General features: G+C 41.6%; 3 protein-coding genes across 14 annotated transcripts in view; 2 read left to right on the forward strand and 1 right to left on the reverse strand.

Moving 5' to 3' along the window:
• The window catches only part of LOC117428992 (microtubule-associated serine/threonine-protein kinase 3-like), a 95,266-nt gene extending 79,658 nt beyond the window's left edge, over positions 1 to 15,608 (forward strand). For all 8 annotated transcript variants that reach the window (XM_059014855.1, XM_059014856.1, XM_059014858.1 and 5 more), the window contains 9 exons: positions 218 to 330; positions 854 to 984; positions 1,344 to 1,465; positions 2,474 to 2,674; positions 3,266 to 3,492; positions 3,753 to 3,875; positions 5,135 to 5,271; positions 5,776 to 5,984; positions 8,064 to 15,608. In XM_059014855.1, the coding sequence (XP_058870838.1) occupies positions 218 to 330; positions 854 to 984; positions 1,344 to 1,465; positions 2,474 to 2,674; positions 3,266 to 3,492; positions 3,753 to 3,875; positions 5,135 to 5,271; positions 5,776 to 5,984; positions 8,064 to 9,097 (2,297 nt within the window). In that variant the 3' untranslated portion in view covers positions 9,098 to 15,608. The remainder of the gene's footprint in view (positions 1 to 217; positions 331 to 853; positions 985 to 1,343; positions 1,466 to 2,473; positions 2,675 to 3,265; positions 3,493 to 3,752; positions 3,876 to 5,134; positions 5,272 to 5,775; positions 5,985 to 8,063) is intronic.
• A 61-nt stretch (positions 15,609 to 15,669) lies between these two features.
• Positions 15,670 to 21,061, reverse strand: LOC131721839 (uncharacterized). Of its 4 annotated transcripts, none has more exons than XM_059014868.1 (3): positions 20,952 to 21,061; positions 20,570 to 20,634; positions 15,670 to 17,342 (listed from the first exon to the last, which is right to left on the reverse strand). In XM_059014868.1, the coding sequence occupies exons 2-3, from the start codon at positions 20,597 to 20,599 to the stop codon at positions 16,779 to 16,781; spliced, it is 594 nt and encodes a 197-aa protein (XP_058870851.1). In that variant the 5' UTR covers positions 20,600 to 20,634; positions 20,952 to 21,061; the 3' UTR covers positions 15,670 to 16,778. The 4 variants fall into 4 exon arrangements, with proteins under 4 accessions (XP_058870851.1, XP_058870849.1, XP_058870850.1 ...); XM_059014866.1 differs by having other exon boundaries at positions 15,670 to 17,384; XM_059014867.1 differs by having other exon boundaries at positions 20,570 to 21,061.
• A 3-nt stretch (positions 21,062 to 21,064) lies between these two features.
• The window catches only part of LOC131721838 (phosphatidylinositol 3-kinase regulatory subunit gamma-like), a 57,001-nt gene continuing 53,618 nt past the window's right edge, over positions 21,065 to 24,447 (forward strand). Inside the window, exon 1 of one of the 2 annotated variants that reach the window (XM_059014863.1) lies at positions 21,065 to 21,251. Coding sequence is in view for 1 of the 2 variants with exons in the window: in XM_059014864.1 (XP_058870847.1) it covers positions 21,221 to 21,251 (31 nt within the window). In the remaining variant the exon portion in view is untranslated. The remainder of the gene's footprint in view (positions 21,252 to 24,447) is intronic. The other variant, XM_059014864.1, reaches the window with a different exon arrangement.

A 24,447-nucleotide genomic window follows, 5' to 3' on the forward strand; every position in this document is an offset into this window, starting at 1 on the left:
AAATACATGTTGGCCATGATTACCCCACTAGATGCACCACAGATGGATATTTTTAGAGCATTTTATAGCACTGGGGAATCGCCAAGAATTGAGCAGCGATCTTTGTGATGCAATGCAGGTGGATTCCCTGGTGAGTTATCAGGGTAGCGGTTCTTCAGCTCCCTTCTATCTCCAGGTTAGAAATGAACTGAAGCTGAGCTGCATTGTTTCTCCACAGCGCGGTCTGAACGATATCACCACCTGGACTCGGAAGAGGATGATGAAACCAACGATGAGGAATCCTCTCTGGAAATCAGGCAGTTTTCATCCTGCTCGCATCGATTCAGCAAGGTACAGCAATACGGAGTGAGCCCCATACAAGCAGGGGGTGGGGGGAAACCTGAAATCTACTTTTTACAAACGGGATTGCAGGACTCGTATTGGGCTTCCGTTTAACACCAAGAACACTACATACAAAGTATGAAAAACGTGTGCACTATTTCAAGTAATAAAATGAAAAGGGTGTTTTTAGGTATGTAATTATATTAGGACTGAATCAGAATGTAGTTTCCTCTCTGTGATCAGCCCAGTTCTGTAATATTCCCTGTATTGAATCAGAATGTAGTTTCCTCTCTGTGATCAGCCCGGTTCTATAATATTCCCTGTATGGAATCAGAATGTAGTTTCCTCTCTGTGATCAGCCCGGTTCTATAATATTCCCTGTATGGAATCAGAATGTAGTTTCCTCTCTGTGATCAGCCCGGTTCTGTAATATTCCCTGTATGGAATCAGAATGTAGTTTCCTCTCTGTGATCAGACCGGTTCTGTAATATTCCCTGTATTGAGTGGGTGTGGTTTGCTGGCTGTGTTTCAGGTGTACAGCAGCTCAGAGTTCCTGGCGAACCCCTCCAATGTGAGCTTCTCCTCGACGGAGCGCAGTCACAGTGAGGAGAAGGAGGAGAGCAGTGGAGACCAGAGACGCACGCCAGGCAGCGGCAGGCAGTAGTACGCACACCTTTTCATCTCTGAGCACGGGTGTCTCTTACAGTCTCTTGATTTCATTTTGTCCTCTTATCTTGAATGATAAGACTTGAATGAGTCGTTCTAATTGCAACTACTGATTGCAAACATCATTCAAATGTAAGGGGACCCAAAATATTGCCTTACTATTTGGTACACAGCTGTAGTCTATGATTCTTTCTGAACCATTGATCCACATTGTTTTAACAATTCAGTCTCATTACTGGCTTGGCCTTCAGTTGATTTGAATCTGTAATTCAGAGGGTTTGAAATGTGAAGCCGGTCCTGTGAGCTGTGCTGGGGACCCAGTATGTAATGCATGTCCTTCACTCCTCCTCCCCCAGCCTTCGACCCCGGGCCTCCTCCAGCTCCTCCCAGCCCGAGCGCAGTGCCAGCCCCCTGGTGATGAGCAGCACACACAGCCTAGAGACCATGCCTCGACTGGCCTTCAGCACCGAGGACCAGGGTGAGAGGCGCACATGGCTATTGCTTTTTACATTTCTCTTACTGCATGATGTTTGCAGTCTTTGGGTGACTTATGTTGCTCCAATATTGAGTTCTCACTTTTCTCTAAATCTGCTTTGTCTGGAGAAAGTTCCTCATTCCATTTAAATCATGTCACAAGCTTTCAACTCTGCCAGCCCCACCTGCTCTACATTTATATAGACGGACAGAGTAGGTGGGGCCGGCAGAGCTGAAAGGTTGTCACATGATTTAAATGGAATGAGGAAGGCTGTTCAGTCCCGGCACTTAGGATTCTCCAGACAAGCTCAAAGCAGCTCAAAGACGAGGGACAGGCAGATCTAGAGAAAAAATATAACTTGATATTGGAGCAACAGAACCTGGAATCACTTGCAAACACCATAAAACAGCAAGGGGAATATAAAAAAAGCAATGAAAATGACTTTTGAAGCTACTTTAAACAAGGGGCAACCAATTCAACAGGATACATTTTTCAGCACTAGCCCCAGCATTGATTCTTAATTATGGGTTATAAGAATTACTAAATAACAATAGTTAAAATCACTGTTATTAAAGGTCTGTCATGACATGTTGTACAGTGTTTGCATGAGGAATCATATGATATCATATTCATTGTTATATAAGATTATATAATAGCCGCTGGCGCCACAGTTGAAATGTAGTCCTTTATTTAACACTGAAGAAGCCATGAGCCCAAACGCTGTCAGCTTGACTTTACCTTTTCATTGAGTGTTTTGAAGCTGTAGAGGAAGTCATTCATGAATAGACTATTCTAGGATATCTAGTTCAAATGTTTCCATGTGCCTAACAACACAATGTAAATAAGCAGGTATATTAGATAATGGTGTGCTGTTTTGAGTTCACGTCTCTAATACTGGAGCAGTGTCTGAGTTCTCTTTCTGCAGTGTAGCAGTAGGAAGCCGTGCACTGTTCCAGTACCAGCATGTCTCTGTATTGTATTTCCTGAGCATGTCTGTGTTGTATTTCCTAGCGGATGTTGTGGTCTCCAGTCTTCAGCGGATTCGCCTGCGCAGCAACAGCACCGGCACCAAGCACTCCACTCCCCAGGACCACATGCGCAGCCACCGCTTCGGACACCAGCTGGACACCCCAGAGAAACCCCGTGTGCCCCTCAGGAACAAGGTCCCCAAGTCAGCCTCGGTGTCGGCCCTGTCCCTCATCATCACTGCCGGTAACCTCGCTCAGCTGCCTCTACCAAGAAGCTTAAAACCAGCTTCCTCCGTCAACAAAAGCACTGCCCTTTCATTGTGAAGATCATGTTGTGCTTGGCTTATCCCGTCCTTGTGTAGGTTTAGAAAATACAACCAGCTGCTTCCTGGTAGCCTTCCACTTCCTGTGGTGTACATGAGATCAGTCTGACCGTACTCCCATAAATACAGAACATGTGACAGTGCTGCCTCCATATATAATCATTTGATAATGCGGTTCACTGTTAGTCCAGGTTGACAGTAAATTGTCAAAGTCCAGTATTTTCCTGTTACAAAATGTAAATGTTCCAATATTTCATTTTGAATTGGCAGAAAAAAAAAAAATTACCGTATTACACTGAAGGAAAATAGTAAAATATATCTATCAGGGGGGTTCTAATTTTAGGGTTAGACCCAATAATTACCCCGTATTGATTTTTTTATTCAGGTTAAACACTATACCACCAGTAAAAGAAAAACCTGACTAATTCATTCATTAATGTGGTGTAACTCTATACCCAGTACGTGTCTGAGTGTACATTAGCTCATTTTCGTGTCCTTTTCTGTGTTTCCAGACGACATGGGGAGTGGGCCCATGGCGAGTCCCATCTCTCCACACTCTCTCTCCTCCAACCCCTCCTCGCGAGATTCTTCCCCCAGTCGAGACCTCTCCCTGGGCACTAGCAGCCTGAGGCCGCCAATCATTATCCACAGCTCCGGGAAGAAGTACGGCTTTACCCTGCGAGCCATCCGCGTGTTCCTGGGAGACAGCGACGTCTACACTGTGCACCACATGGTCTGGGTGAGACTCTTTCACTGGGATCCCAGGAGTCTTGACTCGGACTCCTCTTTTATCGTCTCTGCACCCTGCAGTTATCACACACTGTAGCAACTCTCTGGCATTCACTCTCACTGAGATTCCTAACCCTCTCATACTGTGAATTAAAGCTTTGAATTTTGATGAAGTAATAAGGTTCCTTTTTAACTTGCGTACACACTTAATGTAAAGTCATTGTGGAAAGGGGGCGAGACGCTCTAAACCAGTTGCTTTGCTTGTTTCAGAGTGTGGAGGAGGGCAGTCCAGCTCACGAGGCAGGGCTGAGAGCTGGGGATCTCATCACACACGTGAATGGGGAGTCCGTGCGGGGCCTGGTGCACACGGAGGTGGTGGAGCTGCTGCTCAAGGTGAGGGTGCTGTCGGTCTGCATCTCTGTCTTTTTTGTTATTCTTGTTAATTTTGTATTTTTGTGTCTAAGTGCTACCCAGTGATTCTCAACTCAATTATATTGACTGAAAATACTGAAGTCCTGTGACGCTCTGTTTTTTTGCTTTTGTTTTGTACAGTCAGCACTCACATATCCAACCCTATAACATTTTTACTTCAGTGACGCTTAAACGCGTGTGATTGATTATTTCATTTTGGCCGGTTCCAACCCTTGTATCTTTTTTGTGTTCCCTGAAAAAGACAGTATCAAAAATACTGTCTTTTAAAATAAATAGGCTTCCATTTAGATGTACTGTATTAGTTTTGTTTGTACAGTACTATATTTAACAGAAGTAGTATTTTAATTCAGAATGGTAATATTCTGAAAATATCACTTGCCAAAACTAGACAGACGACACGTTAACTTTAATACAGTACATACTTTTAAATCCGGTACGTATTGTAGTGTTATGCAAAATTTCTCATTAATGACCCAGCAAAATGAAATCTGAATGTTATCCATGCACAGAACTGTGTAAAACATAAAAGGCAATGCAATTTAGCAAAATCAAATTATTTAAAAAAAACAAAACGTTTCCAGAATTAACAGTATCCAAAGTCAGTATTGAAAATTGCAGAATATAGTGCTCTAAGTCCCTAATGTCACAGTTCACTTGCAAATGAAAATGCACAAAAGCAACAAAAGATCACAATATAACTAAACGAAAATTATTTAATGATTAACTGTTACATTACCCTAGCTTGTCTCGTTCGCTTTGTTTTGGCTGCATTTTTATCAGGTGAACCTGGAGGAAGCGCTGTGTAACTGCACAATACAAGACAGACTGATTTGGCATTAGAGAATTAAAAAAAAAAAAAAAAAAACGGGCGGTGACGGATATTCAGATAAATTGTAACATTAATTTGCATTCATTTGTTATATATATATATATATATATAATGAATTGATTTTATTCTTAATACAAGGGAGGTAAAACGCGACTGACGTGTATCTGGGTAATGGGGATCCGAGCGCTGACTGTAATACGGTTTCTAGCTTTTTTTATTTTGTTTTTTTGTTAATGTTTTTTTGCGGAATTCATAAAATCCAGTGATTTTTGTGGCTTTTTTATTTAGTCATATATAATATAACCTAATTCACAAGCAGGGCTGGCTGAATGGTTCAGGTCCTGCGCTGCGATGGCGTCTGATCATCTTGTCTCGCTTGTTCTCTATTCAGAGTGGTAACAAGGTAGCTCTGCAGACGACTGCCATGGAAAACACCTCGATAAAGACCGGGCCGGCCCGCAAGACCAGCTGTAAGAGCAAGATGGCTCGGAGGAGCAAGAGGAACCGCAAGAAGGACGGGCAGGACAGGTGAGGCAGCAATACACCAGAATACTGTCATCCAAGCTTAAACATCACATGTAGGGGGACTCTTATGGTATATGAGAGAGATCATGGGCCGTGTCTAGCTGCTCAAACTGTCTTATCAGAAGAGATGCCCTCGACAGAGCTTCACAAGATTGCACTCAGGAACTACTATAAATCACTGAAAAAAATATTGAATTTTTTACTTTCAAACTGAGCCCTATGCCTATGTGCGGGATGACATCTAAGGTGTACCATCCATAACTATTAAACACAGTGCTAAATTTGGAAATACTACAAAACTTTAATGGCAAACATTTCCACAGTGGCTTACATTTCTTTGAGTATTTCTAAAGGATGAGATGTACTGTTGATGTCTCATACAGTTTGTAACGGACTGTTTCATGCTGGAAGTCAATAGTGAAGCTGTCATGTTTCTCTGATTCTTGTAATTGTAGTCCAATTCAAAGCTCTGTAATGATATGAAACTCTCTCATATCATCTCTGCAGACGGCGGTCGATCTATAAGAAGCTCCCCAAACAGCCGACTGTCCTGCACACCAGCCGCAGCTTCTCCTCTGGGCTGCAACACTCGGTGTCCTCCAGTGAGAGTGTGCCGGGGTCCCCCACGCACAGCCTGTCCCCCGGACCCTCCACCCCCTCCCGCAGCCCCGCCCCGGACCTGCCCTCGGGTGACAGCCCGTCACACAGGCTTCACGGTGATCACTTAGAAAGCATAAAGGATACAGCTATGGCCAAAAGTTTTGCATCACCTAGAACTCTAGGATTGAGACAATAAAAAAACTCTATGAACACAATTTAGTTATTTTATTTAACATTGTGTAATCAAAGACACTACAAAATGATATCGCAAAAAAGTCTACCGGAAGCCAAAAGTAACAGTATTTCATGTTAGATTTCATGTAACATTTTTTCAATTTGTCATTTTTTTCATTAAGTATATGGACAACTACAAAGCGGTGTGTAATTCAATATGTTAATACAACATTATTCAGCAGGTTTCAGTTGACTTTCGGAAGAAAAATGTGTTCATTCTATAGGGTGATACAAAACGTTTGGCCATAGCTGTATCTATATCATTTCCATTAACTCTTTTTAAGCCCCTGTGTGCCAGCCAAACATGGTAAAATAAGTAAGACACACACATTTGATATACACTTTTTTATTCATGACCAATAAAAAAATATATAGATTTTTGAAAACAAAAACACAAACATCATGCTAAAAAAAATATCACATTTTTTGTAAATAACAACACATGCAATGAACAGCAGAATGAAATGATTTGTAAACCATATTTATAAACAGGAAAACCTATGCAAGATTTATGGTAAATAATAAAAAGGGTTTAGTCTGCTTGTGAAGTACTCTGTTTGTTGTTGGTGTGAGCGCACAGGAATGTGAACAGCTTGAAGTCGTGCAGAGATGAACAGCGGGGTGTATTGCTCTGGTGCAGAATCAAAAGATAGTATGGGCTTCACGTTTTCATCATCACCATCATTTTCACCAAAGCAAACCACCTTTCAGAGTTACTGCTTTCAGAACACCCCGATCACGCTCTTTACTTCCGGTGTCTCAATCAATCTTATATGTTGATGTTTTTCATTTGCTGTAATAGCAAGCAAGTTATAATACTGCAAATAAACTGGACCGCAATGAAAGAAAATGCCACATTTGCACATTCAGATCGCTGGTGGTCAGCTGCTGTATGATCCGTTCTACTCGGTGCACTCACAGATGAAAGGGATGTATTGTGTGAAATGCGGTTCGATAAAAATGTTACCGACAACGCCCCCTCCCCCAGACTAAAAAACAAACGTTCCACAGCATCAACACAGCCAGTACAGCACGCATACTGACAGACCAGGCTGAAAGAAACCCCATAGAATAGAGGGCAAACCTTGACGTGCGCAGGTATGGCATGGCACTGTAAGGGATCTGCCTTTTGACGTACCTGCGTACATTCTGGAGCTGAAGTGGTTAACATGAAATCTACTGAGGGCTGCATGCACTCATGATGAAAGTTCACGAGACCACAATTCTTGCACACTGTTCCGACCTTTTATTTTTGTAAGTATTTGTAGTTAACAAAATAGTTCTATAAATAGGGCTCCCGAGTGGCGCATCTAGTAAAGGCGCTCCATGTGGAGTGCAGGATGCGCACTATAGCCTGGAGGTTGCAGGTTCGAATCCAGGCTATGTTATTGCCGACTGTGACCGGGGGTTCCTAGGGGGAGGCGTACAATTGGCCACACGCTGCCCGGGTAGGGAGGGCTTAGGTTGGCAGGGCATTCCACGGTTCACTGCGCACCAGCGACCCCTGTGGCTGATAGGACGCCTGCTGGTCTGCAGTGGAGCCATTCCAGATCTGTGTTGTCCTCCGGCACTATAGGTCTGGTGGCTTCGCTGTGGATCCGCAGTGCGAAAAATGACGGATTGACAGAAACACGTTTCGGAGGACACTTGTTTCAGCCTCCGTTTCCTGAGTCGCCGGGGGGTTGCAGCGGTGAACCGGGATAAAAATAATAATTGGGCATTCCAAATTGGGGAGAAAACGGGTAAAAACCATTGACGACGACTAAAATTAAAATAAATAAATAAATACAAAATAAATAAATTAAATTCAGGGAACAAAACATACCTTTTTTGACTTCTGCACCTGACCCTGCATGTAACTGCTTTATTGATCCATCCAATCAAATGACAAAGTTTTACTGCAAGGCAAAACCGATTTTTCAAGTAACCATTACGTAATATACATTTTTCTTCCTTTACAGACACCAATTCTCCCCCCAGCACATCCCCTTGCTCCAGCACTCCCAGCTCCCCAGCAGGACACATCCGCCCCAGCTCCCTGCACGGCCTGGCCCCCAAACTGAGCAACCAGCGCTACAAGGTGGGACGCCGCAAATCAACCAGCAGCATCCCCCCCTCCCCGCTGGCCTGCAACCCCTGCCCACCCCCTCAGCCCCCCTCTCCCCAGCGCTCCCCCTCCCCTCTGCCTGGCTTCACCAAGAGTCTTCACTCTTCCTACCACGGCAAGACCCTCTCCCCTCCAACCATCATCCGTCACGCAGTCCGACCCCGCAGTGCCGAGCCCCCTAGATCCCCCCTCCTTAAGAGGGTCCAGTCTAATGAGAAACTGTCCGCTTACCACGGAGAGAAGAAGGGCTACGTACCACGCAAACGCACGCTGGAAGTCCTGGACACTGGTGAAGCTGTAGGGGACTCCGAGGGGGAGTGTGGCAGTGCGGTCGGATACATGGGCTCCAGTGTGAGCGAGCAGGGTCGTCTCGGCTACCTGGGAACGCAGAGACTGAGAGACGACGACATGGTGGTGATGAGGAAACTGAACCTGTCTGAGCGCAGGGACTTTTTCAAGAAGCAGGAAGCGGTGCAGGAGGTGAGCTTCGACGAGCCCGATGTGGGAGCGTCCAGCGAAGAGCCACAGCTAAAGGGGCCTCCCGCTTGCAGGCGGCAGTTCAAAGCGTCTTGGATTGAGAGCGACCAGAAGGGAGAGGGGAGGAAGACTTGCGTGCCTCAGATTGCTGTGCAGGGTTCGGAAGAGGAGAAGTCCTGGGAGTGTCAGGAGCTGTACTCCATGTGCCAAGATGGGGAGAGGAAGAGGGAGGCGACTGCAATGCCAGTGCTGCTCACAACGGAGGATGATTTGGGAGTCAGGAAAGAGCAAAGGACCACATCCGCTGACATGTCACATGCCACTTCAGAAAGATACAATTCGAACGAGAAACCAGGAAAGGAGGACCTGTCTCTCTCAGATGGGAGAAGGAAAGGGAAGATGAAAGAATAAACCGTTGGGTTTTTAATCCATATCTGAAGGAACTTAATGAAGAAATACATTCCAGTCTTTGATCGCTCACAAATGCCCCGTCTTCACGCAACCTATGACAAATTTAAGACCGAACTGTCACCAACAGAGAGTTTCTACAGAAAAGGAGAGGATCCTTATTTATGCAGCCCAACGTTTTTTGATTTTGTAAATATATTTTTTAAAAAAGGGGTGTTTTTGCCAGAATTTATTTATGACTTTTTGTAATAGGGCCAAGAGAAACATTTGAACGTGACATTTTTAAAATGTGTGTTCCAGGGGCATCAGGCCTTTAGTATTTTATAACTTATAAGGACTATTTTAAATGAAATTTCTAGATAAGACACCACCAATACTAACTTAGACACCTTATTTACACTTTTCTACTTAAACTAGTTGACAGTAGATTTATTATTATGAAAAATACCACTGACAAAAGAAAACTAAAGCCTGTTTTACACCACCAGATTCACCACTTACCGTTCAATAAACTTCATAACCAATGTATTTTTCTTGTTCTTTAAATTCACTTTGTATATCATTTTCAGTTTCTGAAATCACATCTTGGTGACTTTATTTTTTAGCTAGTTTGAAGCACCTCTGTGGCCTCAGTAGAGCTCTCAAACGTCTAATCTCCCAAAGTACAGCGGGTACACCAGAGTGTAACCATTAACCTGTACCTTGTGGGGAATGTCCTAAACACAAATGAGGTATTTCTTACATCTCCTGGGAGTGTTGCAGGAGGGCAGGTTAATAGTTACACTCTGGTGTACCCGCTGTACTTGGATGTTCATTTCTAAGAGCTTTGTGACAGAAAGAAAATAAAAGGACATGTAAGCAAGCAGAATGCATTGAGGAGTGGTGCATCACAGTGTAAGCAAGGAGAATGCAGTGAGGAGTGGTGCATCAGTGTAAGCAAGGAGAATGCAGCGAGGAGTGATGTTTCGCAGCCTTGCCGAGGTGTGCAGTGAGGAGTGGTGTTTCGCAGCCTTGCCGAGGTGTGCAGTGAGGAGTGGTGCTTCGCAGTGTAAGCAAGGAGAATGCAGTGAGGAGTGATGTTACGCAGCCTTGCCGAGGTGTGCAGTGAGGAGTGGTGTTTCGCAGCCTTGCCGAGGTGTGCAGTGAGGAGTGGTGTTTCGCAGCCTTGCCGAGGTGTGCAGTGAGGAGTGGTGTTTCGCAGCCTTGCCGAGGTGTGCAGTGAGGAGTGGTGTTTCGCAGCCTTGCCGAGGTGTGCAGTGAGGAGTGGTGTTTCGCAGCCTTGCCGAGGTGTGCAGTGAGGAGTGGTGTTTCGCAGCCTTGCCGAGGTGTGCAGTGAGGAGTGGTGTTTCGCAGCCTTGCCGAGGTGTGCAGTGAGGAGTGGTGTTTCGCAGCCTTGCCGAGGTGTGCAGTGAGGAGTGGTGTTTCGCAGCCTTGCCGAGGTGTGCAGTGACACCGTTCTCATGTCAGGGAAGCAAAGTTTTCCTGAGGTGACTAATAAGACCACTAATTAATTAGATGAGTTTTGATAACTATCAGATACAAAGGGATATGTCCCTTCCCTTACCCTAACTTAGAAGATAAATCTTTTTGTATAAACCAGGATTTTTATACAATCTTCATTTCAGAACTAAAAAATAACTAAATTTATCACCTTTAAACCAAATATAAAGTATTCTGTCCTTAACTTTAAATATTTTATTACGTCAAATAGAAACAGTGCTATTTTAAACTCTCTGTAAGCAAAGATGTGTGCCTACGCTTAAATGAAGGTGACTAACTCGACTTCATATTCCAGGCACACACATTTACATTGTTTCTTGTTTTTAAAGGGGTAGGGATTTTAGCATCGTTTTACATTTGTGAAGCTGTTTTTTGAAAAGGCACGAGTAGTTGGATGTTGATCCTAGCTTTTTCATTTCATTTTTGCTCCTGTCAGCATTTCTCCAACAGCCGTTTGTAGAGCTTGCCAAAAAATACATTCACAAGCTGGGTGTGCTTTGCATTATACCTATAAGGGCTTGAGACATAGACATTTTTGTAGGTAGGATCAATTATAAAACTGCATTGAAGTCTTGCTAGTTTAGCAGCACAGTATTAAATGAACCTAAGACAATTAATATAAAGAGGTAGCATAGTATTGACTGTACATGTATTGTATAAATAGGGCGATTTCTTAAGTTCTGATTTTAGTAAAACTGAAAAACTTAAATGACCAAACCTTCGACTAGAAGCCTTTCCTCGGTGTCTTCAGGAGTTTTATTTGAAACGTTTGACGTGAAATGTATTGTTTATTTCAGTATTACAAAATGTAACACTATTGAGTTTTATAGTTATGGATGAAATTCTGATTTTTAACCAGAAAACAACACCTGAAAGAAAAGAAAATCTGTGTTTTATAAAGAATACCAGAGGCTAATCATATTATTAAGGTACAGCACACACAGTTCATTTGAGTCATTCTCTGGATGCATCAAAACTCCAGTGCTTGATTTCTGTATATGCAGGGTGGTTAACGGTGCACCACAGGAACAAATATTAGTATGGAACATGTCATAGACAACTCGGTCCAAGGACACTGGAAAACTTATTGAGGACACTGAAAACCCTGGATTTTTACAGGACTGTCAACCTCACACACATCACCTAGCGAACTGGAGTCAAAGAACAAAGTCACCCTGCATGTTCACTTCAGGACCAGGTGTGTAATATCAGAGTAACCCACGTGGTCTTGGTTAGATTCACTTTGTACACCTTTTTTTTGTTTAAGATAGGAGTTAAAGCAGTAGAGCTCTCAAACTTCTCTCTAGGTTCATCTGGTACACCAGAGTGTAACAGTTAACACGTTCCCCTGCAACACCCTAGAGGATGTAAGAAATACATCAATGAGCAATACAACATAGAGCGCATGTGGTTTTTCTCACATGTTTACACTGTATGTTGGGTTGAGAGCTCTTGAGGCCACGGGTTCTTTTGAATTTTGTTTTTTAAAGCACTGAATTAAATGTAACTTTTCTACACTTTAGTTTCATGAATATTTGCCATTGATAATACATTGTCAAAATGAGCCGCTGTAGGGGAGGTGTAGTTTTAACATTGGTTTTGTCAAAAATAAATGTTTTTTAAGCCATTGGCCAAAACCCATCCCTTCCCACTAAGAATCCTAGTCACGGTTTAGTGTGGCAAACTCCAGCCTGCCCTTCCTTCAGAGGGGATGAGAATGAGCAGGAATATTGCCTGCTTATTCATTCATGCGTAAACTCCAGCCTGCCCTTCCTTCAGAGGGGATGAGAATGAGCAGGAATATTGCCTGCTTATTCATTCATGCGTAAACTCCAGCCTGCCCTTCCTTCAGAGGGGATGAGAATGAGCAGGAATATTGCCTGCTTATTCATTCATGCGTAAACGTCCATCAGTAGCAGAAGAAGGGCTTTTTATGTAGACTGAAAAACAGAAATTATTTCAGACCGTTGAAGGCTGAAAGTCTGAACTGACCGGATGTTTTAGGTTTGACCAGAAATAACTTCGCTTTTGATCTGGAATTTTAATGTAAATGTTGATTTTAAGCTATTTTAAAATCATGCTTTTCAAGGGTACTCGTATGTGTAACAAGGTTTTACTTTTTATATAAATACCACACATTTTAACTTGCATTTTTAATTGACTAGCTCAATTTTTCATGTATTTGCCTATTTTTTTTTGCCCATTTGTGCTGCACACCCCTAAAACTCTAGAATAATAGTTTAATAGTTTTTTGTTTGTTTGTTAACCTTTAAAACGGTCGGATCGCCTTCCTTGCGTTTTTGTATTTTTGTCTAATATGACCTCACTATTGCTATAGACTGATGTTTACTGACTGATGTTTACATTTGATAATGCTTACATGCAGTATGTGTAGGAAGTAACTTTGCTAAACAGGTGCTCCCGAGTAAAGGTGCTCCGCGTGGAGTGCAGGATGCGCCCTATAGCCTGGACGTTGCCGGTTCGAGTCCAGGCTATTCCACTGCTGACCGTGGACGGGAGCTCCCAGGGGGCAGCACACAATTGGCCGAGCGCCGCCCGGGGGAGGGAGGGTTAGGTTGGCCAGGGTGTCTTCGGCTCACCGCGCACCAGTGACCCCTGTAATCTGGCCGGGCGCCTGCAGGCTTGCCTGTAAGTTACCCAGAACTGCGTTGTCCTCCGACGCTGTAGCTCTGAGCTTGCATGGTGGGTCTGCAGTGTGAAAAGAAGCGGTCAGCTGACGGCACACACTTTGGAGGACAGCTTTTGTTCGCCTTCGCTCTCCCGAGTCAGCGCAGGGGTGTGAACTGAGCCTAAAAATAATTGGCCATTCCAAATTGGGAGAAAATGAGAAACAATTGATGACCTACTAAATTAAAAAAAAAGTAACTTTGCTAAATGAAAGACAAAAAAAAAGTTACAAATATTAAAACTCCCTACCCTCGTGGAGCTTCGTGTTAACATGTTTTTTAACTGAATTTGTACTGTAATGTGTATCCCTGTATATTTTGATATGGGAATGGTGTCCTTGCACAGTGATTCAGTGTTTTATATATAACATATTGAGGGTTTTTGTACAAGATTTAAGTGTGATTTTCAAATTCCGAGGATCTGCAAGATGGAAAGTGTGCCTACAAGTGAAACCCCCAAAAAAATGATTTACTTTGAGATATTATAGAATATATAGGGTATGTGCAGAGATATTTGTATTGAATCCTGTCAGTGTTTATCTTCTAAACACTGAAACAACACCAGAGATTGTTTTGTTGAGGTGCAGCGCATACTGTTCTGTGCTGTTATTTCATTGGAGCTGCTCTCCGGACGCCTCAATACATCAAAACTCCACTAGTTAAATGCTGTATGCTGTGCAATCACACTTTTTCCTACTTTGCATACATTTTGCATACATCTTTAAAACGTATTTGACTGTTGCCGGTACTCCCTTCTCATAATGCCAGGTAGCATGCTCAAGATTGAAGTTGTTTAAAGATGGTGCTCACATAAAAAAAAAAAAATGGATGCAAAGTAGGAACAAAATTGCAAAAGTGAGCGTGCTTTCCATACGGCAGGAGGGGGGGGGGGGGAATGTTGCAATAGACTGAAAGTTCTGAATCTATGCTGTGGTAGTAGAAACAGCTATAGGAAATATTTCTTTTTTGGCCGTTGCTTGAAGGCACTATTCCCATCTTCTAGACTCTTGTCCTTTTCCCCGTTTTTAAAATTCATCCTTTTTAAAGTAGTTCTTATAGAGCTACTTTAAAATTCCACTTAACCCAAGGTAAACAAGAACACCCTAAATGAGGGGGTTCAAAATGTACCTCTCATTTGCACTACAGTTACTATTGGGGTTGATTGTTTTTAATTGTATTTTAAATGTAGAAAAAAAGGTTTGAAGTTGCTTTTGCTTCTTGGGACTTTAGCGGTGGTTAATCCAGTAGACCATGTGACATATTGTACTTGACAGGATGTGGCTAGGCACCAAGAATCTATTGCACTGTAATTGAAGAACTGGAAACAAAAAGAAAAGGGGGACCAGAGATGCTAATAAAATAATAGCTTAGGCACTGTGCTACACAGTGTTTACCAGGATATTCCATTTTATTAGCACATCCGTGAAGTAAACTCCTTCCAACAACTGACTCTAGGATCTTATTTCAGTTATGATGTCACTATCCTGTTATTGCTTAAAGTACCAAATTAAAAACAGCACTATAGTTTTTATTGCTAATGCTACCTAAAATGCCAAAAAACATCTTTAGTCATTTTTATCACAGTTGTCTGTTTTATTATCTGCTTCTTTGTAAAAGCTGTTCTAAAGAGAGTGCTGATATCATTTAGATTGAATCTCGGGTTTGATATTATCAGGTAAAACTATAAGAAACTAGGTGAAACTTGGCTTATAGATTAACATTCTGACCGTTTTGAAGTTGTTGTTTACACTTTTCCGAACAAAACAAAAAAAGGACAAAGGCGTGTGGTTTTAAGATATTTACTGTGTTTGTAAATCTCAATTTGGAAAGCCACTCCTTTTTCAATGTAGTACTGTATGAAGTGGTTTGTGTATTACAGTAGATGTGTTGCAAAGCTATAGTACATACATTCTCATCTTCCTGTGCATGTTTGCATGTCACGGGTAACAGACACATGCTATGCACATGCTTCTGTGCCATGACACAGATCACAGTGTAAGAGACCACATCGTGCCCTGGCTTGATAATGTTAGTTGCAAGCACCACTGAATGTTGTATAAAGACAGCCATCAGTTCAGCATGGTTGATGGTAATATGAGTAACTTTGTATGTGTTTGGGAACAGGGTTGCTTTCTATATGTTTGAGTTTGTACAGTGTTGGATTGGGCAAAATGTGTACTGCCTGCCAAGGGAAAACAATGTGCATGTTGCCTACCTGCGGTGATGTGTCTGAATACAGGTCAATATTGAGAACGCCTACTTTCTGGGTTCTAAATGCTGTCATTATGTTGTAATAAATTCATTTGCAAATGAAGTTTGATATGAAACACTGGTGGTGTCGTTCTTATGCTTTTTCTGTTCTTTCACCTGGGTAAAACACACTTTTAAAGTAAGTGTAGCTACACAATGGCTCTGTACATTTTCTCTGCCACGCACACCCATTCACCGGGCCTTCTTTACTGTCAGTACCCAACCAGCTGCTTCCTCTGATGACTGACATGCTTTGCAGCCAGTAAGATGCTTTGACCCAAGGTAAAATGACCAAAGAAGTAACGCAGTAGCACGGACACAATAAGACAGGGAATATGCAAGATTAAAGTGTGACACATGTACGGTGCACACCACTAAATGAAATAAATAATTAAAATATAGTCCCTCTCAGACCTGAACACAATTCGGTACATATAAACATGATCAAGAAGAAGCAGTTCAGCCCAGCAAGACTCGTCCCTTCCTAGCACAGTATTTGCCCTAACTAGGGGGATCTATTTAGGAGGACAGACCTGTCTATTTTTTTATAAATGTTCCTAGTGTTTTAGATGCTTCACCTCGTAGGATAGTCCATGCAATAGAACTCATCGTACCTTCTTTTCTAAGCTTCCATTCATGCCCTCTCTCTTGGTTCTACTCTGTGCATTGAAGTAGTGACATGGGTTAACTTTGCCATTTAGGATTTTGAGAACCCGATATTGGATTATTTGCACCTGTCCTCGCATGTCATCACGTCCTGGGATCAGTGTAGTCATCCTTCTCTGTACCTTCCCAAGTCCAGTGATGTCTTTTGTAGTGTACTGGACACAGCATTGATAGGGGTTCACTGAAATGTATCTTTATTATTATTTTATTATTTATTTCTTAGCAGACGCCCTTATCCAGGGCGACTTACAATCGTAAGCAAAAACATTTCAAGCGTTACAATACAAGTAATACAATAAGAGCAAGAAATACAATAACTTTTGTTCAAGCAAAGTACAAGTTTGACAAACCACAATTCAATAATACAGCAGGTAATAGTGATAGTTACATCAGGATGTGATTAAATAGTGATAGTTACATCAGGATGTGATTAAATACAAAGTACTACAGGTTAAAAACTTGGCAGATTACAGTATTCTGAAGTACAGGATTAAATGCAGTAAAATAGGGGGCTGATAAGAGCAAAATAAAGCACATTTACATGAAGGGTGATAGTGTCCCAGGATACAAACAGAGGAGTTCTACAGGTGCTCTTTGAAGAGGTGGGTCTTAAGGAGGCGCCGGAATGTGGTCAGGGACTGGGCAGTCCTGACATCTGTAGGAAGGTCATTCCACCACTGCGGAGCAAGGGTGGAGAAGGAGCGGGCTTTGGAGGCAGGGGAGCATAGCGGTGGTAGAGCTAGTCTTCTAGTGCAGGCGGAGCGGAGAGGTCGAGTGGGGGTGTAAGGAGAGATGAGGGTCTGGAGGTAGCTGGGTGCAGACTGGTCAAGGCATCTGTAGGCTAGTACAAGAGTCTTGAACTGGATGCGAGCGGTGATCGGGAGCCAGTGGAGCGAGCGGTGTAGTGGAGTAGCGTGGGCGAAGCGAGGCAGAGAGAACACCAGGCGGGCAGCAGAGTTCTGGATGAGCTGGAGCGGACGGGTGGCGGACGCAGGGAGGCCAGCCAGGAGGGAGTTGCAGTAGTCTAGGCGGGAGAGTACCAGGGCCTGGACCAGGAGCTGGGTAGCATAGTTGGTGAGGAAGGGTTGGATTCTTCGGATGTTGCTCAGGAAGAATCGGCAAGTGCGTGCCAGAGTGGAGATGTGCTGGGAATAAGAGAGGCAGGGGTCCAGGGTGACTCCAAGGTTCTTAGCGGAGGAAGAGGGAGAGAGTGTGGTAGATTCCAGAGGAACAGAGATAGAGAGATCAGAGGAGGGGGAGGAGGAGGGAAAGAAAAGGAGGTCAGATTTAGAGAGGTTGAGTTTGAGGTGATGCGAGTGCATCCAGGAGGAAATAGCAGACAGACAGGTAGAGATACGGGAGGAGATGGTGGAGTCAGAGGTGGGGAAGGAGAGGAAAATCTGAGCATCATCAGCATAGAAATGGTATGAGAAACCATAGGATGCGATGAGGGGGCCCAGGGAGCGGGTGTAGAGAGAGAACAGGAGAGGACCCAAGACTGACCCTTGGGGGACTCCAGTTAAGAGAGGGTGAGGTGTGGAGGTTGCTCCACGCCAGGTTACCTGGTAAGTGCGGTTGGAGAGGTAGGAGGAGAACCAGGCCAGAGCAGTGCCAGAGATCCCCAGGTCAGCAAGAGATGATAGTAGAATAGAGTGATCAACAGTGTCAAAGGCAGCAGAGAGGTCGAGGAGAATTAGGACAGAGGAGAGAGAGGCAGCTCGGGCACATTTAAGTGAGTTGGTGACAGACAGGAGGGCGGTTTCAGTAGAGTGAGCAGAGCGGAAGCCGGATTGGAGAGGGTCAAGCAGAGAGTGGTTGGACAGGAAAGCAGAGAGCTTTATATAGACATTTAGCATATATCTTGAACTGTTTATCCAACTATCTTAAACTCTTCCTTTTATTTAGAATAATTCATTGAATATCAGATCCTAGTAATATATGGGGGTGTCTATCCAGCGGTATATCACACTTACATTTTTGCATATATTTTGAGAATCTCTTATCTGATTGTCATGAAACTTGGTGCTAATGTTATTGAGCAGAAGTTTTTGAGAATACCATTTTCAGGGTAACTCATCAAACTGAAAAGACCAGTAAATGGGTAGGGAACCTGCAAGCTCTCAGAAAGGTACCACATTTGGCCCAGTTTCCTTTTTTCCAGCAGTATAGGAGTGGTATTGCTGGGGCTAACTCCAGACCAGAAAAAACAAGGAAATCCTTATGAAATCATTTTCTGAATAGAAATAATAATTCCAGTAATGTTTTCTTTTTAATCATCCAAAAACAAACATTACCACAGAGCTTATGGCAAAACTAGTTACAACCTGTCATACAAAAGGATATGATGTCAAACTTTTCCACTGGAAATAAACCATTAAGCACCATCTGGGACTAATGTTTTGTTCCACACTGGATCTCTCCTTTCCTTGCTCTCGCTCTGAGTGAAACTCTTGTCTGGGCAATAAATGTTTCATGTGGTGCATGTCAGAAAAGGCTCGCTTTAGAAGCATGTAGTACACAGACATCAAGGTGAATATTGTAGTATACAAACAATTTGTAAACAACGTCAAATGCATTTCTTTTAAAGCTGTTGTAAAACCATTTTTGGTAACTGTTCAAGTAACTAGCTAACAAAATAATTCCTTAAATCTGTTTTGCACTTTCATTAGCTATATGTCTCAAACTGAGTTTTGGAAACTTGTTTTTTTTTCATTTTAGCACATGATATCTGGTACTACTTTAGGTTCAAGGAAGTGCTCAGTTTCTATGCCTTATTCTCCGAAATCTGTTACCGCTACACTTGCAGTTTGGAAGTCAGCTCAGCAGTGTCTTCTGGGTCATGTTGCTGGCTGAACGCCTGTCAGTTAATAGGGAAGCAGTTAACAGGTTAATGACAGGGAGGAAGCCTCCAGGTGACCAAGGAAGTGCACCAGTAACTGAAAGCTTGACTTGCAAACAGATTTCTTTAACCGAGTGTAGTACAGATTTCATGTTCTGAAATATAAAATGAATGCTGACGCTGCTGAGGTGACTTAGGAAGTGCAAGTAAGAGAGAACTTCTTCAATCTTCAGCAGGGTTGGCTAATTTAAATCAATTTTTAAAAATCATTGATTTAATGTTTTTTTTTCATTCATAGTTTCTCAAGGAAAAGACATGGAAAGTATGTTAAAAGCTTTTAACACAAACATCTTAAACTCTTACTGTCTATAAACAAAAACTCTTAGGGCCGTATTCTGATAGAAGACTTGAAATAAAATAAATACTGCACTGAAATGGTATTCTGAAGACATGTCTTGCCCCGTCAGAGCGCCTGCCCCATCATTAACATATTCACAGAAGCGATTCTGATGATGCAATGGGGTCCCAAATAGACTATTGAGCTCTGTGTCAGACCCGCTGAAACCAGGTTTATTTAGTGGTGCAATCAGGAACTTTAACAATTGAACACACTATAAAAAGCAAAGTAGTCCTAAGTAACAACTGCGTGTGTTTGGACTGACACAGAAAGAGGAAATCAAAGAAAGAAGTAAAAGTAAAAGAATGACTGGGATGAGTGAGGGGGGGGTTTCTCTGGCGTACTCCATTGCTAAAGTCTTGCAGTTCACATATTGTAGTTCACATTTAGAGGATGCCACAATGATAAAATAATTTGCTTTATTTATATATTTATTTAAGATTTAAGATAATTTAAGTAATTTAGTTTGGTATGTAACTATTCACAAACCACCATTTCCAACATCTTAGAATTCACAGTTTGGAGGTACTGTAGAGCTACAACTACAGTACTACAAACAAAATGCCATCATTTAAACCTGCATGGACCTCTCAGAACTACATTTCCCTTCATCCTTCTGCTCACAGATGTAACATGCATTTAGCAGTGAGCAGGAGGATGATGGGAAATGTAGTTCTGAGAGGTCCATGCGGGTACATGTGAAGCCATCTTGAGGCAGGGAATGCAATTTAAAAGTTTTAAAAAGTGGTCAAAATGTAAAAAAAAACAAAAAACACACACACACAGCAACACATGGGAACATGTAACACAATAAAATAAAAAGGTCCTTATGTACCCTTTAAATAAAAATAATCTGATTTAAATCAATTAAATAAAAAAATTGCCAACTCTGCTCTTAAATAGTACCAGTCTGGATATCATGTTTTATACAGAAATGACTGTATGACGCGTGTTTCTTTAAAAGCTGCTAATAGAAGTGGAAGATGTATGGAATTATTGTATCAGCCACAATCCTTTTCATTTAACATTAACAATGAAAACACCAGAGTGCATGCTGCTGTACAGCTGCTACACACTAAAGCGAGTTCAACTGAAAAAGTGACCAGTGAAATACAGCAGGGCTCATTTGTGCTTACCTTGCATTTCCACCACAGAATCATGCACATTTTCTACTGATCCGTGGTCCAGATGGGGTCCTCTTCTTTGTAACACAAGAAGGAAATTAACTTAGTGTTGTGAAAAGACAGATATCTCTTCAAAGTGAAAATAAAATTTGGAATACAAAATGAACATCAGTGTTTTTATTTTCAAAAAACAGAAGTGTAGTTTGTTGACATTCCCTAAAACTAGTTTTGGCGTTAAGCACACAAGCGTCTTGTAGAATATAATAATTGTAGAACCACAAAATAATCATAATTTAAATCGGAGATTAACTGTATTGTTAATACAGAATAAAAAGAGCATTTTAAGGCATCCACCTTCATGCATTTAAGTTAAACCGTATAACCCTAAATCTACCTAACGTGTGCTTATGCTGACTTCACACATCTGTTTCCTTCCGTTCCACCTCAAATATTCCCGTTTCGTTCCGGCAATATTCGGTTCTCTCCGGCAGATTCGACTCCGCCCGTCATCATTCGTCTGTGGACGAGTGCCTCTTGTGCTGTGCTGGAATATGGCTGAGTAGGCAGTGAGGGGATTTAGTCGGGAGGAGAGGGACGGTTTCGAGTCCGGACTGGAATGACCCCCACCAAAGCACGAGAGGAAACCGAGAAGAAACGCCATTTATGTGGGAGACGTCAACGAATGTGTTTTGGGGTGAGTTTTCAAAGTTGTCCGTGCAGAATAGAATGGACTTAAACTGGAAAATGGTGGAAGCAACAGCGTAGCTACAAGTGTGCCGAATTTAACCACATATGAAGCATACCAGATGAGCGTGCAGAACTACAGAGCCCGGAGTCGCGCATTTCACAGTTTAGTGTGTGTGTGTGTGTGTGTGTGTGTGTGTGTATATATATATATATATATATATATATATATATATATATATATATATATATATATATATATATAATGAGAGAGAGTATATACATATAATTATAATTAGTTGTACATTATCTTACATTTTAAATACTGTATCAGTGCCGTACCAGTATACTTTAAATGATAATAATGATGATGATGATAATTATTATTATTGAAAGTTTTTCATTTTAGTATTTTTAACAGTAAACGTTTGGTTGTCTACTTTTTGGATATTTTGCTGGAATTTGAGTAACCCTCCGGGTGAATTATGATTTGCAGTGTCAGGTTTTGTAAAAAAGTGTGACACGTTATCGGTATTGTTGTAGCGACATTGGTGCTGGTTGTGGTAATTTGTATTTTAACTTCACTCGGAATCCAGAACAAATTGAGCACAGTACAGATTTGCCCTAATCTGATCTGGCCGATTTCCATGATCAGACATTTCGTCAGATACAAAGTTTGACTGGTTTACAGTTCATGAACATGCTCCTGGTAACATTGACATGTTGAGATGCCTTACGTTTTGTTTTCTCAATACCGATTAAGTGGTTGAAGTGTTCAGCAATGTATATGTTATTTTATACTATTGTTATTTTATTTGCAGTTACGAAACGCTGTCTTTATAGTGTTACTGTTCTGTGTAGTTTGCAAGATTGTTGCACATGAGTCTGAAAGAGAGACACAAACGATGACGGCTATAACTTGAATGTGATTAATGCAGTTTAATGCTTAATTGTCATTCTACACAATTGAAAAGTGTTCAGCACTTTTCCTGTTTTTGAGTAAAGTCGTATGAACTCTTAGCTTTCATTGTATAGTAGTTTGATGCTGCACCTATGTTGGTCTGTATTCTTTACTGTGTTTCTCAGTTCCATATGGAAGGAAAGTTTTCTGAAGATATAAAGCCATTCCTTTTGTTTCCTTTTATCTGTGCCATTTCTCAGTACAAGATACTGAAACTATTCCTCCATAGTGTTTATGCTAGGACACTTGAGTTTCAAGTCTGAATGTTGATCGCTATTTATTGTAGCTAACAAAATACTTTGATAAACAGTACTTTTTGTGCACTTCTATATGCAACACATGTCTCAAATGTGGAGTTTTGAAAGAAACACATTTTTTTAAAATTTTGAAACATATCATATACTATACTTAGTTAAAGAAAGATCTGTTTGTAAGCCATGCTTTCAGATGGTGTTGCACTTCCTTGGTCACCTGTGAGTGAAATTGTCTCCATCCCTTTACTTTGTCAGCCAATGATAGCGCTGATGATAGCGCTGAGGTGAAATGACAAAGGAAGTGCAAGTGTGACAGACTTCCTGTGAGCAAGGCATGGGAACTGAGAACTAGAAGCTGTTTAAAGATGGTCCAAATGTTTTCCGGTCTATAACCTGTGCTTCTTTCAAAACTGCACCATTCAGACCGATGGAAGTGACCAAATGCATGGAATTATTTTGTTAGCTACAATTACTTTGAAGGTCATGTCTAGCTAGCTTCTAGTAATAAATACAAAATAAATCCATTCAAAATATACTATCAGCTTCTCCTGTACATTATGGATAATTAGACGACGTCATTTTTGTTTTGAAAAGCACACCTCTGAAGATGCTGATACTCTCAATAACTTCTCAAGATATATGTAAAATGCTGAAATGTTACTGACTGTAGACCGACATATCAAGTATATTTGGAGAATTCTAGTAATAATAAAAATATTATTACATATCGTTGTATAGTACTGTACAAGTTAACAAACACAGATCTGTTATGTCAGGTTTATTTGTGTTAATTGAATTGGGTTTGGCTAAATTGCCCTCTCATTTACTGGATTATCATCATTAGCATTTATTGCAAGTTGTTGAAGTGCTGGAGTTTTGGGGTCAGAACTCCTGCACTGCCTAGTTACATTTCTAATATTAGAACATTTCCTTGATTTGATACAGCCTGCCTAGTGATTGAGCAAAGGCTAGCCAACCAATAGCAACCTAGGAAACGATTTAGCATTCCCCCACTCAAGTACTGGGTTTCTTTTCGGATCACTCTTTGTTAATCGCCAGATCTGAAAAAAACCTAAAATAAAAATCGAATGCTTTTTAAATGGGCTGCACAAGCGAACGTTTCCGAGTGTGAAACAACATGCTAATCTTGAGGAGGTTCCTGGCAGTGGTGCAGCATGCCTGTGGAAGTGCTGCCAGCCACACTGGCTGCAGGTACGGTGAGTAGTCTACTATGGGATTACTGTGTGTGCAGGTTCGGGTTCTTGGGGTTGGAGTGATGCTGTATGTTAATGATCTTGTGATTGGACGTGTATTTAGGGTGATGTTGGGTGCTTGTGAATTTGGAGGCTGGGGTCCTGGGTCTCCCTGTAGCAGGTCTGTTTTGTGTAATGGTACACCGATGTCTAGATTGAGAATACCATACGTATTTCTCTTGTGCTGCGTTTGAACCCAAAAAAACAAAATACAAAAGCAAAACTAATTGTCAGAGAATCAAATGTTAACACCTTGAAGGGGATTGATTTTAGCCTTTAATATATTATTATTTATTTATGTGTTTATTTATTTATACACTTTTGTAGAATTGCTTTTCCCGAAAGTAAGAAATAACTAAAGATTGTGGACTGGGACTGTTTTAAGGAATGTATATATAAATATATATAACCATTTGGATACAGTTCATGTAATCCTTTCCAAATGTTAAGATGGTAAGTAGTTTATAAACAGCCCTTATTGCTGTGAGTAAGCCCCAGTTTTTCAGTTGATTGGCTGCACGGTGGGTCAGCACAGTGCTGTGCCAGTACAGTGTAGATCTGAAACCCAGACTTTACTTGAGACAGTCCGCCAGTACACCAAAAAGTCTTTTTAATTAATCGTTTTTTTCATGTCTCTAACTGGTAATCGCGCTGTGGATTTGTAATGTTTTTGAAATGCCCTCAAAGAGCTTTGCTTGTAGTAGGCCTACTTTTAATTGTGATTAAAAAAAATAATAA

Source organism: Acipenser ruthenus, chromosome 49, assembly GCF_902713425.1.
Source record: "Acipenser ruthenus chromosome 49, fAciRut3.2 maternal haplotype, whole genome shotgun sequence".
Classification (NCBI taxonomy): Eukaryota; Metazoa; Chordata; class Actinopteri; order Acipenseriformes; family Acipenseridae; genus Acipenser; species Acipenser ruthenus.

Bases quoted from the DNA above. Each gene is read 5' to 3' on its own strand.
- LOC131721839 (XM_059014866.1), bottom strand. From the start codon at position 20,599: ATGTGCATGATTCTGTGGTGGAAATGCAAG. The intron at 17,385-20,569 runs GTAAGCACAAAT...TCCTCCGCTAAG, and splicing joins TTCTGTGGTGGAAATGCAAG to AACCTTGGAGTCACCCTGGA.